The sequence below is a fragment of the Scyliorhinus canicula genome, chromosome 3 (assembly GCF_902713615.1).
Source record: "Scyliorhinus canicula chromosome 3, sScyCan1.1, whole genome shotgun sequence".
Lineage (NCBI taxonomy): Eukaryota > Metazoa > Chordata > Chondrichthyes > Carcharhiniformes > Scyliorhinidae > Scyliorhinus > Scyliorhinus canicula.
The window spans coordinates 170,908,950-170,922,567 of record NC_052148.1 but is presented as its reverse complement, the minus strand read 5'-3'; the positions used below and the strand labels follow the sequence as shown (position 1 = coordinate 170,922,567).

The window sequence follows — 13,618 nt, the reverse complement described above, 5'->3', positions numbered from 1 at the left end:
GTTCCTCGGTGAAAAATATAAATGGATTACATGCATGTTGGGTTATAACATTTGGTTGTTTCTTTCCTTCTGAGCTGGCAATGATTTCCTCTAAGATTAGCTACCAGTTTAATAATGGGAAACCTGCAGGTTCACTCTTCTTGGTAATCTGTCATTTTTCAAAACATTAAAATAAAAAGATATTTGGTCTAATGCCTGGTATTTTCCATTTTGTAGCTGAATCAGCCATCTTTACATGCAGACAACAAACCAGATCGTAACCAGGAAATTCGGGATCGACTGAGAGGCAAGGGCCTTCTAACAGGTGAGTTTACAAAAATGTAAAAATGTTTTAACAATAAGGGTAAATGTGAGCACTGGCTAAATGAATAGAGTAACTAGCTAGCATGGTATTGAGCTGCACAGAACTAAGTTTAATCCCTGGACTATATTAAGGTTGACCTTGGTGCTCTAAAAGGAGGAGAAAAACACTGTCAAGAATGGTATTTGGGTGTCCATTGCTGGAATCATAGATCATCATAGAATTTACAGTGCAGAAGGAGGCTATGCGGCCCATCGAGTCTGCACCGGCTCTTGGAAAGAGCACCCTACCCAAGGTCAACACCTCCACCCTATCCCCATAACCCAGTAACTCCACCCAACACTAAGGGCAATTTTGGACACTAAGGGCAATTTATCATGGCCAATCCACCTAAACTGCACATCTTTGGACTGTGGGAGGAAACCGGAGCACCCGGAGGAAACCCACGCACACGCAGGGAGGATGTGCAGAATTCGCACAGACAGTGACCCAAGCCGGAATCGAACCTAGGACCCTGGACCTGTGAAGCAATTGTGCTATCCACAATGCTACCGTGCTGCCCAAATGTGAGCTTTGGATGAGGACAGAATTTCTCTTTACTTTAAAATAGGCTCACGTGAAGAATTCCCCCTTGGTATTTCAGGAATTGGGAAACTGTATGCGAGATCGAATCAGTGCTTTGGAATTCAGTTATACCTCCCCCAGTTTGGAGTCACATTATGATAGGTGTGATGCGCTCATGTCACCCTGCAAGTGTGCCATCCATCATCGAGGCATGAAAATGTTACTGCAATGAAATAAGAATCTTGGCTTGTTCTGGCACCCTTTTGTAAGATAGATGAAAGCCCCAACACCAGTCGGACCATGTGATAAACTCATCAGCAATCATATCACTGAAGAGGGGCTCTGTGGGGGTATTTATTAAAGGGGTCATTCTGATAGATTGCTTTTCAACTTCTGGACTTTTTGTTTTGTAACAATCTTTTGTGTTGCACAAATACATTGTGATTTCTGGGAAGAAAGTTGGATGGCTGGTCTGCCTGCAAGTATTTTTTGTGTCCTGTAGATGATTTCTTAGGACTGCCTTGTGGGTCTGAAAGAGGAAGGAATCGGCAAAAAAGACTGGGATAAGGGGGAGAGCAGCCGGTCACCATTTGAATTCCCTCCTGCAGTTCAACCTCATAGGTGTTGCCCTCATTTCACTTAAAATATTAAGACTAACACCAAATCCATAAAATAATGGTTGGTGGTTGTGAGCTTACCCAATTAAGAATTGCCTTTGTGCATACTGCTAAAACCAATCTTGTGTGCTAGTTTAACCTCCCTAGTGTTACTATGAGGCAGATCTCCAGTTGTTGCAACTAAGGACCTTGTACAGCTCTGAACTTCATCAACCTGGTTGCACACTCCAGCATCTTGGTTTACCTGTGATAATCTAGCTCAGCTAACTGTGTGCCACTGACATGGGCACTGACAGGGAAGACATTCCTGGAAGATGACTTCAGCCATATCTCTGTGAAACTAATGGCACTCAAATGAGGGTTGCTTGGGAACAGAGTACCAGCATAATGTGATGATTTGGAAGCCCCTCTGCCGATGCTGATCCCGAAACCTAAAATGGCAGAATCCTAAATTGCCATTGAAGTTGTCCGAGCCATGACCAAAGATCCCGTAACTGAGCTCTCACTCCATGGTTGACAGCAAAGGCTTGTTTTGCACTGTGAAAATTCCTAACACATGTTTGAGCATAATTTTAGCTCTGTGCACAAGCTTACTGGTATTCTGCAGAGTGCATTGAGCATCTGTGTATCATCAATCACTAACTTCAGTCTGTGTCTTCGAAGTCGACAGTTGAGTCCACTATAGCAGATTTGGGATCTTAACTCTCTCCATTGAGTTGTCTCCTGTGCCTTTGTATTCTTGGTCTAGCTCATGCGCACTTTGTCTGGTGATTCACCTATTGCTTATACACATGTGGTCTGAGTCTCTGAGCTGATTGTCAGATTAAGTGACGTGACTTTGAGAAGCCTATCATCTTTTTCAACTGCAAGTTTGACCTTATTTACACTGAAAACGTGACAAAATCTCTTGTTCAGTACTGTCAATGTTAACAATCTGGAATAAATAGATGGGTTGTGATTATGCTGTTTTCCCATAGTACAACTTGTACATTCTAAATTTCTCAGTCGGAAATATGTAATAAATCTAAATTGAGGCAGGGGAGGACCTGAATTGCAGAATGCATTTTTCACTCCTGAGATGTGCAGATGTTGTAGAACGTCTAACTATTTATTGGTAGAGAACAGACAGATTCATGCACACACACAACCATGGTACTCTTATTATGTATACTGTTTGGCTTCTTAAATTCATAAAAAGAACATTGAATTGCACCATCTGAGAATATTAAATGCCGTGATTCATTAGTCTGTCAAAAACAATATTGGAACAGATATTATATCATATATTAAATTCTAAATTTATTAGAATTTATACTAATAAATTGCTGCTGTTGAATATATTCTGAGACCACCACTGGTTACTGGTTACAACCATATTTTAAAAACATTTCTGTACACCTTTGACTAAAGTAAAACAAAATGGTATGATAATTGAGCATTCAGACATGGGTGTTGCTCTTGCATCAATCAAATTACTGACGTGTACACACTTGAATAGAGCTTTGTCTGAATTTCTACGGATGTTCGCTTTCATTGATAGTAATATTAAACCAACTTACAAAATAGAGTGCAGGAGGAGCAGAGATAGAAAATTTGAAAAATTAATGATATTGTGATGATCTAGAATTTGATGGTGTTTCTTCCCACTTAGAATATGTTTAACCACATGCTAATTAACACCGTGAAATGTAACATACACCGTATTTTTGCCTGACCATTTCTCGTTCAATTGAGTCATATTAAGATGAAAAACAGGAAATGATTCACAAATCTGAGCAGTATGCAGAGGTGTTGAAGTATTATCTGTTAAAAGAATGAGTCATCTTGCACGGTAATTATATAAAACAATATACTGCAGATGGTGGTGATTGAAAATAAAACTGAAAATGCTGGAAAGACTCAGCAGCTTTCATGATTCAAAAGCCAGATGGAACGGCAGTACATAAAGAAACAATGTGGAGATAAGGTGTGATTGACCGAATAGCAGCCGTCTGAATGTAAAGTATAAGGATTAAGAGAGAAACGAGATAACAACTTAAATGAGCAAAAAAGAAGTAAAAATTACAGGAAACAAGATGGAGTGACGTTCTGATGAATGAAACGTGTTGTACTCCATGTTGCGTGGTGAGTCAAATATAAGGTGCTATTCCTTGAGTTTGCATTGAGTTTCATTGAATCTCCAGGAGGTGAAGGACTGAACTGCCAGAGTGGGACCAGTGACGGGAAGCTCAGGGTTGTACCTACAGACTTGAACGCAGGCGTTTCACAAAGAATTTCCTGCTCTGCATTTGGTCTCCTTGAGTGGTGGGATCTTCGCTCTAGGATGTGGTGAGGATGCAGAATAGAGTCACACAGCAGAGACCATGTGGTTATCGGAGAAATAGTATACTAAATTGAAAGGTGTGTCGTTAAATTGCTGCTTCACTTGGAAGAAGAGCTTGTGGCCTTGGATAGTAAAAGGGAGGAGGTAAAAGTTGCATCTCCTGTGTTTACAAGGAAAGGTACCTTGGAAATGGAGAAATGTCTTGGGAGTGACTGAAGAGTGGACCAGGGTATTACTGAATGAACAGTTTGCTTGCAGTGCTAAAAGGGAAAGGGCGGGGAAGATGTCTTTGGTGATGGCATCAAGCTGGAGGTGAGCAAATGGCAGAGGATGGTCCTTTGAAAACAAGAACTTGTAGTGTTCAAAGTGAGCCAAAGGAGATCACTATAATGGTTCTGTCAGGAGGCAAAATCTTGAAAGTAGAAGAATATGAAATAGATCAAACATTGTGAAGGGCCCTGTCAACCATGGTAGGGGGAATCTGCAGTTGAGAAAAAAGAGAGACATCTCAAAAGCGACAGTATGGAAAGTTTCCTAGTCTAAACTGATTCGATGGAGAAACTAGGAGAATGTAACTGAGTCCTTACCTGGAGCACGGTGTGAAGAAGTGTAGTCAGGATAACTGTGGGAGTGCATGGGTTTATACTCTATATTAGTTGATGAGCTATCCCCATAAATGGAAGGGAAGACTGAGATGGTCAGAGTAAAGTTGAGTGAAGGGTGGAAATTGGAAACAGTCGGTGAAATATTCTGGTTCAGGTCAAGAGCAGGAAGTGACATTGATACAGTCATCAATGTAGAAGGATAAGACGTGAGGAAGGGGGTCTGAGTAGGACCGTAACAAAGAATGTTCCACACATCCTACAAAAAGGCAGAGGTAGCCAGGACGCATGCAGGTATCCAGAGCAGCACCTTTTATTTGGAGGAAGTGAGTGGATTTGAAGACTATGTTGTTCAATGTGAGAACATGTTCAGCCAGGCAGAGGAAGGTGCTGGTGGTGGACCTGGACTAGTTGGTTTCTCAGACCATTCCAATGGAGTCTGGAGATGTGGAGAGATTGGATGTCAGTGGTGAAAAGGAGATAGATAGGGCCAGGAAAGTGGAAACTGTTGAAGTTACTTATGGCGTTGGATGAGGCACAAATATGGATAGTAGAGACTGGACAGGAGCAGAAAAAATAAAGTTGAGATAGGAAGAAATCAGTTCAGTGGAGCAAGACGAGGCAGAAACAATGGATGTACAAGGGAAGGCCTGTTTATAGATTTTGGGAAGGAGGTAGAATCAGGCTGTTTGGAATTGGAGGGCTATACGGTTTGAGGCTATTGAGGAAGATCTCCACAGAGGAGATTGAATTCAGTGATAGACCTGGGTACAATGACTTGATGTTCATTGTTGGGGTCATGGCACAGGGGGAAGTAGGACAAAGTGTCAGAGAGTTGGTGTTTTGCCTCTGTTTTTCGGTACATCAGACAGCTATTGTCAGCTGTAATTGTAGTTTGTTTGGCATCTAACATAATGGAGCAATCCATGGAATTACGCTATAGATTTTATTGCTAAGAAGCAAAAGTAACATTGATATCGGCCTGCCTCCTTTCCTCTGCTTCTCTCTTCAAGGTGGTTATTCGTGCTGGATAATGGTCCCTAAAAGCCTTGTGTAGTGTAGGTTAGCTATCGGAACAGGAAACTGTGGGCGAAATTCTCCATTTTGCGACAATACAAATGTGAACCACGATTGGGCAGAGAATCTGTATCTGCCCAAAATCAAGGTCTGCGCCTGACGCTGATTCGGGTGCCATGCTCTGATCCCTCACTGGTGGGGATATCAAGGTTTGCACCCTGTGCGGTGGCGGCATTAACGTATGCTCACCCCACCGTGATGTTATACTCCTCTTGGGCATAGTTCTTGTGAGTGTGAATTGCTACAAGTATTTGCAAATGTCGGGTGAGCGCCATGGCTGCGGAGGGGTAGCAGGAAGGGGGAAGGGCAATTATGATGCCATTAGACATGACTTAGGATGTGTAGGTTGGAGAAGTAGGCTGCAAGGGTTGGGCACACTGGATATGTGGAGCTTGTTCAAGGAACAGCTATTGCATGTTCTTGATAAGTACGTACCAGTCAGGCAGGGAGGAAGGGGTCGAGCGAGGGAACCGTGGTTTACCAAAGAAGTGGAATCTCTTGTTAAGAGGAAGAAGGAGGCCTATGTGAAGATGAGGCGTGAAGTTTCAGTTGGGGCGCTTGATAGTTACAAGGAAGCGAGGAAGGATCTAAAGAGAGAGCTAAGACGAGCAAGGAGGGGACATGAGAAGTCTTTGGCAGGTAGGATCAAGGAAAACCCAAAAGCTTTCTATAGGTATGTCAGGAATAAAAGAATGACTAGGGTAAGAGTAGGGCCAGTCAAGGACAGTGGTGGGAAGTTGTGTGTGGAGACTGAGGAGATAAGCGAGATACTAAATGAATACTTTTCGTCAGTATTCACTCAGGAAAAAGATAATGTTGTGGAGGAGAATGCTGAGACTCAGGCTATTAGAATAGATGGCATTGAGGTGCGTAGGGAAGAAGTGTTGGCAATTCTGGACAAGGTGAAAATAGATAAGTCCCCGGGGCCTGATGGGATTTATCCTAGGATTCTCTGGGAAGCCAGGGAAGAGATTGCTGAGCCTTTGGCTTTGATTTTTATGTCATCATTGGCTACAGGAATAGTGCCAGAGGACTGGAGGATAGCAAATGTGGTCCCTTTGTTCAAGAAGGGGAGTAGAGATAACCCCGGTAACTATAAGCCGGTGAGCCTCACGTCTGTTGTGGGTAAAGTCTTGGAGAGGATTATAAGAGATACGATTTATAATCACCTAGATAGGAATAATATGATTAGGGATAGTCAGCATGGTTTTGTGAAGGGTAGGTCATGCCTCACAAACCTTATCGAGTTCTTTGAGAAGGTGACTGAACAGGTAGACGAGGGTAGAGTAGTTGATGTGGTGTATATGGATTTCAGTAAAGCGTTTGATAAGGTTCCCCACGGTAGGCTATTGCAGAAAATACGGAGGCTGGGGATTGAGGGTGATTTAGAGATGTGGATCAGAAATTGGCTAGTTGAAAGAAGACAGAGAGTGGTAGTTGATGGGAAATGTTCAGAATGGAGTTCAGTTATGAGTGGCGTACCACAAGGATCTATTCTGGGGCCGTTGCTGTTTGTCATTTTTATAAATGACCTAGAGGAGGGCACAGAAGGTTGGGTGAGTAAATTTGCAGACGACACTAAAGTCGGTGGAGTTGTAGACAGTGTGGAAGGATGTTGCAGGTTACAGAGGGACATAGATAAGCTGCAGAGCTGGGCTGAGAGGTGGCAAATGGAGTTTAATGTAGAGAAGTGTGAGGTGATTCACTTTGGAAAGAATAACAGGAATGCAGAATATTTGGCTAATGGTAAAATTCTTGGTAGTGTGGATGAGCAGAGGGATCTCGGTGTCCATGTACATAGATCCCTGAAAGTTGCCACCCAGGTTGATAGGGTTGTGAAGAAGGCTTATGGTGTGTTGGCCTTTATTGGTAGAGGGATTGAGTTCCGGAGCCATGAGGTCATGTTGCAGTTGTACAAAACTCTGGTACGGCCGCATTTGGAGTATTGCGTACAGTTCTGGTCGCCTCATTATAGGAAGGACATGGAAGCTTTGGAACGGGTGCAGAGGAGATTTACCAGGATGTTGCCTGGTATGGAGGGAAAATCTTATGAGGAAAGGCTGATGGACTTGAGGTTGTTTTCGTTAGAGAGAAGAAGGTTAAGAGGTGACTTAATAGAGGCATACAAAATGATCAGAGGGTTAGATAGGGTGGACAGCGAGAGCCTTCTCCCGCGGATGGAGGTGGCTAGCACGAGGGGACATAGCCTTAAATTGAGAGGTAATAGATATAGGACAGACGTCAGAGGCAGGTTTTTTACGCAAAGAGTGGTGAGGCCGTGGAATGCCCTACCTGCAACAGTAGTGAACTCGCCAACATTGAGGGCATTTAAAAGTTTATTGGATAAGCATATGGATGATAATGGCATAGTGTAGGTTAGATGGCCTTTAGTTTTTGGCTTCCCATGTCGGTGCAACATCGTGGGCCGAAGGGCCTGTACTGCGCTTTATCGTTCTATGTTCTATGTTCTAAAAACTATTGAAATCTGTCTGGTTCGCTGGGGCTCAGCTGCCCGGGCTGTGGTTGATATTGGGTAGTAACGGTGCCAGGTCCGTGGACTTGGGCGCCCCCCTCAGGACCGAGGTGGCCTGGCTCAGATTGCCATTACTGCAGTCTGTCTTTTACATGCACCCCGCTGGTGCTACTTATGCGCTCTTGGCTACTCACACTTCTGAGTGCTGCCTGTGCCCTTTAAATGCTCAGACAACCTCTGGTCATCTGGAAGCCCACCCCCCGGCCACCTCTAGACACGCTCGTATCCCAGTTGTATTGTTAAGGGGATAGGTGTGGCCAAGCTCAATCCGGGGCCCACCAGGTGTTGGCCCTACTCGGAAGCACTGCCCCACTGCAGAGGAAGCAAGGGATCAGCAGAGCTCACCCCAACCAGAGGACACCTGCACCACAACCTTTGGAACCCTCCCTAGATCTCTGCCCCTCTCAAGGCGGAGGCCTCACCAGGAACCCCCACCCCTCCAGAACACCAGCTGTTTCCTCATGGTGAGATTGGCAGTGCTGACCGACTCTGCCACCACTTTCCAAGCAGTGTTCAGGAGGGCAGGCTAGAGTCTGCGGCCCAGCCTGAAGAAGAGGGTGTCCCTCCGCCCTCACTGGCAGAACGTTGTGGGTTCCCCTAGTACTCCGGACCTCACTGGGACAGGCTTTCTGCGCCATTTTGGTGGCTGAAGTGAGTGTGTGTGAGTGGAATGCTTATAAACAGCTCCAGCTATCAGGGTCTTCGGTGCTAAATGCTCTCCCAGCCGTTAGAATGCTTGTTGGGCCGGCAACTGCTCAGAATTGATGCCAGCAGAGTGCTGGCCCATTAGCTTGTCCTGAATTACTCTAGAAATAGCGGCCTCAATGGGAAGGTGAATCACACACAATTCAATCCCGGTGTCAACATGCAGTCTCCCAAGGGCAGCAGGGTAGCATAGTGGTTGGCACTGTGGCTTCGCAGCTCCAGGGTCCCGGGTTTGATTCCCCGCTGGGCCGCTGTCTGTGCGGTGTCTGCACATTCTCCCCGTGTCTGCGTGGGTTTTCTCCGGGTGCTCCAGTTTCCTCCCACAGTCCAAAGACGTGCAGGTTAGGTTGATTGGACAAGCTAAATTGCCCATAAGTGTTCAAAAGGGTTAGGAGGGGGTATTGGGTTATGGGGACAGGGTGGAAGTGAGGGCTTAAAGTGGGTCGGTGCAGACCTGATGGGCCGAATGGCCTCCTGCACTGTATGTTCTATGTAATTTATGTTCTAAGTGGAGAATTGCGGCCTGTCTGTTTCATCAAGTTGCCGTATCCGGAGGCACTGAAACAAATGGTCCTCCCACACATTTCTGCCACAATTAAGGCTAGTTAATTCAGCCCAGGTTAAGGTTAAAGCGCGTATTTCCATGGAGTTGTGAAGATTATGCAGTTTCCAGAATGGTGGGTGGGACGTAGATGCGAATATCCCAACCCTGTTTACAATAGATCCAATTTTTGCAGGTGTGGAGCAGGGGACATGCATGCCCATGCAGGAGTGAAACTGAAACACAGGAGAGTAATTTGGACTGAGTGCTGAGTGCTAAGTTCAAACCGATCCCTTTTTGGTTGTTGCAAGGGTCTTGGCCAATAGTGTGGATTCATGAATTTATGGAGTAAGGGTGGATAAGGTCTGTATACCTGTCAAGTTGTGAAGTTATTTGGGTGTGAGGATTTTTTTTATTATCGTGAAGGTTGTGTAACATTTTTAGAATTCTATTTCATCTCAACATGGCTTCTGAAAGTCCATGGTGGATACTGAGTGAGTTAGTATGGTCAAAGGTAGTGGATGGGTTGGCAGGGGGTCATCCAGAGAGCGGAGATGCAGAATTTAAACAACCTGCCTCCGCACTTGGCTGTCCTTGAGACCATCTCTGATCTGCTCTTGGAAGTAGTTTGTTTGACTCTATCCTGCATTTCTCTCTTTTCCCTCCCAAGCCCATCATTTCTAACAAAGTGGGTGTGGAGAGCTGGGAACAGCCTTCCCTGTTGATATGACTCCTGAAAGAATTGGTAAATCTATGACGGTGAGGGACCAAGCATGTGCAGTGGTAACAAAGAGGCATTGTGATTCATAAGATTTGCATATACAGAACCAAAACATATCAAAATAGGATTTGCAGCAGGTGGACCATCTACTTATCTGGATGAGTGCAGCTCCAAAATCATTTAGCACACCCAGGACAAAGCAGCCTGGTTGATTAGCACCCCATACACTACCTTAAATATTGATTCTCTCCACTACGAATGCACTGTAGCTGCAGTTTGAATTGTCTATGTGGCTGCATTGCTCACCGAGGCTCAGCTGACAGTATCTTCAAAGCTCTGACCTCTGGCATCTTGAACTGCAGGGGCAGCATGGGAATGCCATCACCAGAAAAGCTGGTTTAGCTCAGTTTGTGATGCAGAACAAGGCCAGCCACACGGGTTCAATTCCTGTACCAGCTTACCTGAACAGGCGCCAGAATATGGCGACTATGGGCTTTTCACAGTAACTTCATATTTGTGACAATAAAAGGTTGTTATTATTATTATTAATATTACCTGCAAGTTCCCCTCCAAGTCACATACCATCCTGATTAGGAATGTATTGCCTTTCAAAATCCTGGAATTCCCCATCTAATAGTATTGCATGTGCAACTACGCCATCTGGACTGCAGAGTTTCAAGGAGTTGGTTTGCCACCACCTCCAAAGGGCTGGACAGTGGACTATGCTCACATCCATAAACGAATAAAGTAAAACCACCATTTTACAGGCATTTGAAAAAAATAGGCTATTTCACATTTTTATCACACCAGGTTAAAATCCAACAGGTTTATTTGGAATCACTAGCTTTTGAAGTGCCGCTCCTTCATCAGGTGAGTCTTTGGAATCACTAGCTTTCAGAGTACAGCTCCTTCATCAGGACTGTTGGACATTAACCTGGTGTTGTAAGACTTCTTACTGTGCCCACTCCAGTCCGGCATCTCCGCATCATATTTATATCTTTAAGTTTTTGTTTTAGATCCATTTACAGTGGCTGACTTAGAGAATGGAATGTTTGTTGAAAGACATTGGGAAATATTTTGGGAAATCCTTTGACAAAGAGTCATCCAGACTAGAAACGTTAGCTCCCTTCTCTCTCCATAGGTGCTGTAAGACCCGCTGAGATTGTCCAGTATTTACTGTTTTTGTTTGGGAAATATTGTTCAACCAATTGAATTGATCATTTTGGGACAGTTAGTTGTGAATGATGGTCTTGAGGAGAGAAACGTGATGGTTTTGACGTCTTACTTTATAGGCCAGTTACATAACTTTCCTTGATTTGTTTTGCTACCTACTGACAGATCTAGGCATTTAATTCAATAGTCGTCTTATCTACGTAACAGTAACAATACACTAAACTAAGAAATAGTTATTATGTGGAAAAGAATAATGTTCAAGTTATGCTTTATCTTGTATTTGATCTAAGGTCCAAGAATGTTGTTAGACAGCTTCCTATATTCAATTCGAAGACTCAAGCCAGCAAAGGACTAATTTTTAAATGCACAATAATAAATGCAAATATTCCAACAATGCCATGTAGTGGTTAATAAATTGTGGCACAGTTTGCAAAGGGGAATTATCAATGCAAATTAGCTGCTTACCAACATAGCATGATTTTACTTTTGCATTTCTAACATGTTCAGACAATAACCCTGCTTATGTATACTTTGGAAATGCAAAAGCATATAGCTGTTTAGCTTATTGTTTAGGAGTTTCTTTGGTGTGTTTCCACAGATGAAAAGTCACTTGGAAGAATCTTAACTAGTCAATTGGAGTTGTTTGTAAGACATTTTGTGAATAATCTTTGGTCATGATGATGTGTGGATCTTTGCTGCTTCTATTTCTGCTGCTTCTATTTCTGTGCTATTATGGGTTGCATTTATGTACGTATGCATAGTAATCAATTCTATCATTATCTTTATTGCAATATCATTATCTTACTGATTAATTTAGTTTATCTGAAAACCCATTGTGAAATAAACACAGCTGTGGAAGAATGTTATATTATAGGGATCTCTTGGAAAACAGACAAAACAAATAAACTGAGCCAAATGGTGTCATGCAGGGAGTGTAGAACGAGAAGGAATGAAGATTTCCTGTATGATATTAGGTGGGGCTCCCAAGTTTAAACAGTTATATAAGGTTATCACTGATCAGAATAATTAGCTATTCTATTGAGATGAACAACAGATGAAGTTGGGAAATATAGCTTGATATATTTGTATGTTGAGAAGATTGTTGGTTTAGTTGTATTTATACATGCACCTTTTCAATCACATTCCACATCAATAAAGTCGACATTATGTTAGCTATTTTACTTCTGCAGCAAATTACATAATTACTTAAGCTATTGACAAAAATAGAGTAACATAATCACGTAAGGAAAGCAACCTAGAGAAAACAAGTACCGGTAAGTGCATCTTGCTGCTTCAAAGTGAGTGAAATACAGTAGCTACAAAGGTTGGATATAGCTTTGAGACGTTGCATATCAAATTTCAGTATGTTACCGAATTCAAGTTGAAAGCTGAGCTTTGGGAAACCTTTCCCTGCATGAAGAATGAAAAACTTTCTCTAGTTTTGAATGTGAGCTGAATGAAGGTCAAAGTAGTTTCTTGGTGTTCCTTTCCTTAGCTGTGGATATGAGATTATGGAATTGCATCTTGGGCATTCTGCCATGCCTCTGATGTAAACACCAGCAATCATTTTGGTAACGGGCCTGTGACAAACTTACTGTGTGTATCTTCTTATCCATTACTCTGGAATGAGAATACGAATTTCTCAGTTTAAGTTTGATGTTGATGATCCCCCTTTGTAGCTGTACAAATCTGGACCTCGAGCCTTGTAACAATTCTGAAAAATATACACATCACTGCATTCTAAAAAGTTATAAAGTATATGACAATATATAAAAGTATCTGCTATAAAGATAGAGCTTAGATGTTTAATTACTATTTTTGGGGAGGCTGAATTAAGGAGTATATTAGTCTACAAATAAGTACAAACAACCATTGTACTTTTTATGATTTATTGTTTGAAATATTCTGCATTTACAAAGTTTTCTGTGGAGCCCTGTGTCCCTTGCTGTATGAGGATGCAGTTTTTTTTGTTTTTTTTTTAAATTTAGATTACCCAATTATTGTTTCCAATTAAGGGGCAATTTAGCCTGGCCAATCCACCTACTCTGCACATTTTTGGGTTGTGGGGGCGAAACCCACGCAGACATTGGGGAGAATGTGCAAACTCCACACGGACAGTGACCCAGAGCCGGGATCGAACCTGGGACCTCAGCGCCGTGAGGCGGTTGTGCTAACCACTAGACCACCGTGCTGCCCTGAGGATGCAGAGTTGAAGACCTGCAATACTGGAGAACAAGAGGAACTTGTAACATTGATGACTATACTTTCAGTCAAAGTCACTGACCTTGAGCTTCCCTTCTGCTCCTCAAATCTTTTAATTATTGATGTAAATAGCAGTTTATGGCAGCAAGGTTCAAGTAGATGGACAAATGTCACCTATAAGAATGTTTACTTAGGACTTGTAATATCAAACATTGACATTCTTTTCTCATAGCTTGCTGCCTTGGAGCTTAATTAATCT

At 43.0% G+C, this 13,618-nt stretch overlaps 1 protein-coding gene across 13 annotated transcripts in view; it reads left to right on the top strand.

Moving 5' to 3' along the window:
• Positions 1-13,618, top strand: part of ptpn13 (protein tyrosine phosphatase non-receptor type 13) — a 367,703-nt gene that overhangs the window by 105,648 nt on the left and 248,437 nt on the right. For all 13 annotated transcript variants that reach the window (XM_038791751.1, XM_038791755.1, XM_038791749.1 and 10 more), the window contains exon 6: positions 217-304. In XM_038791751.1, coding sequence (XP_038647679.1) covers positions 217-304 — 88 coding nt within the window. The remainder of the gene's footprint in view (positions 1-216; positions 305-13,618) is intronic.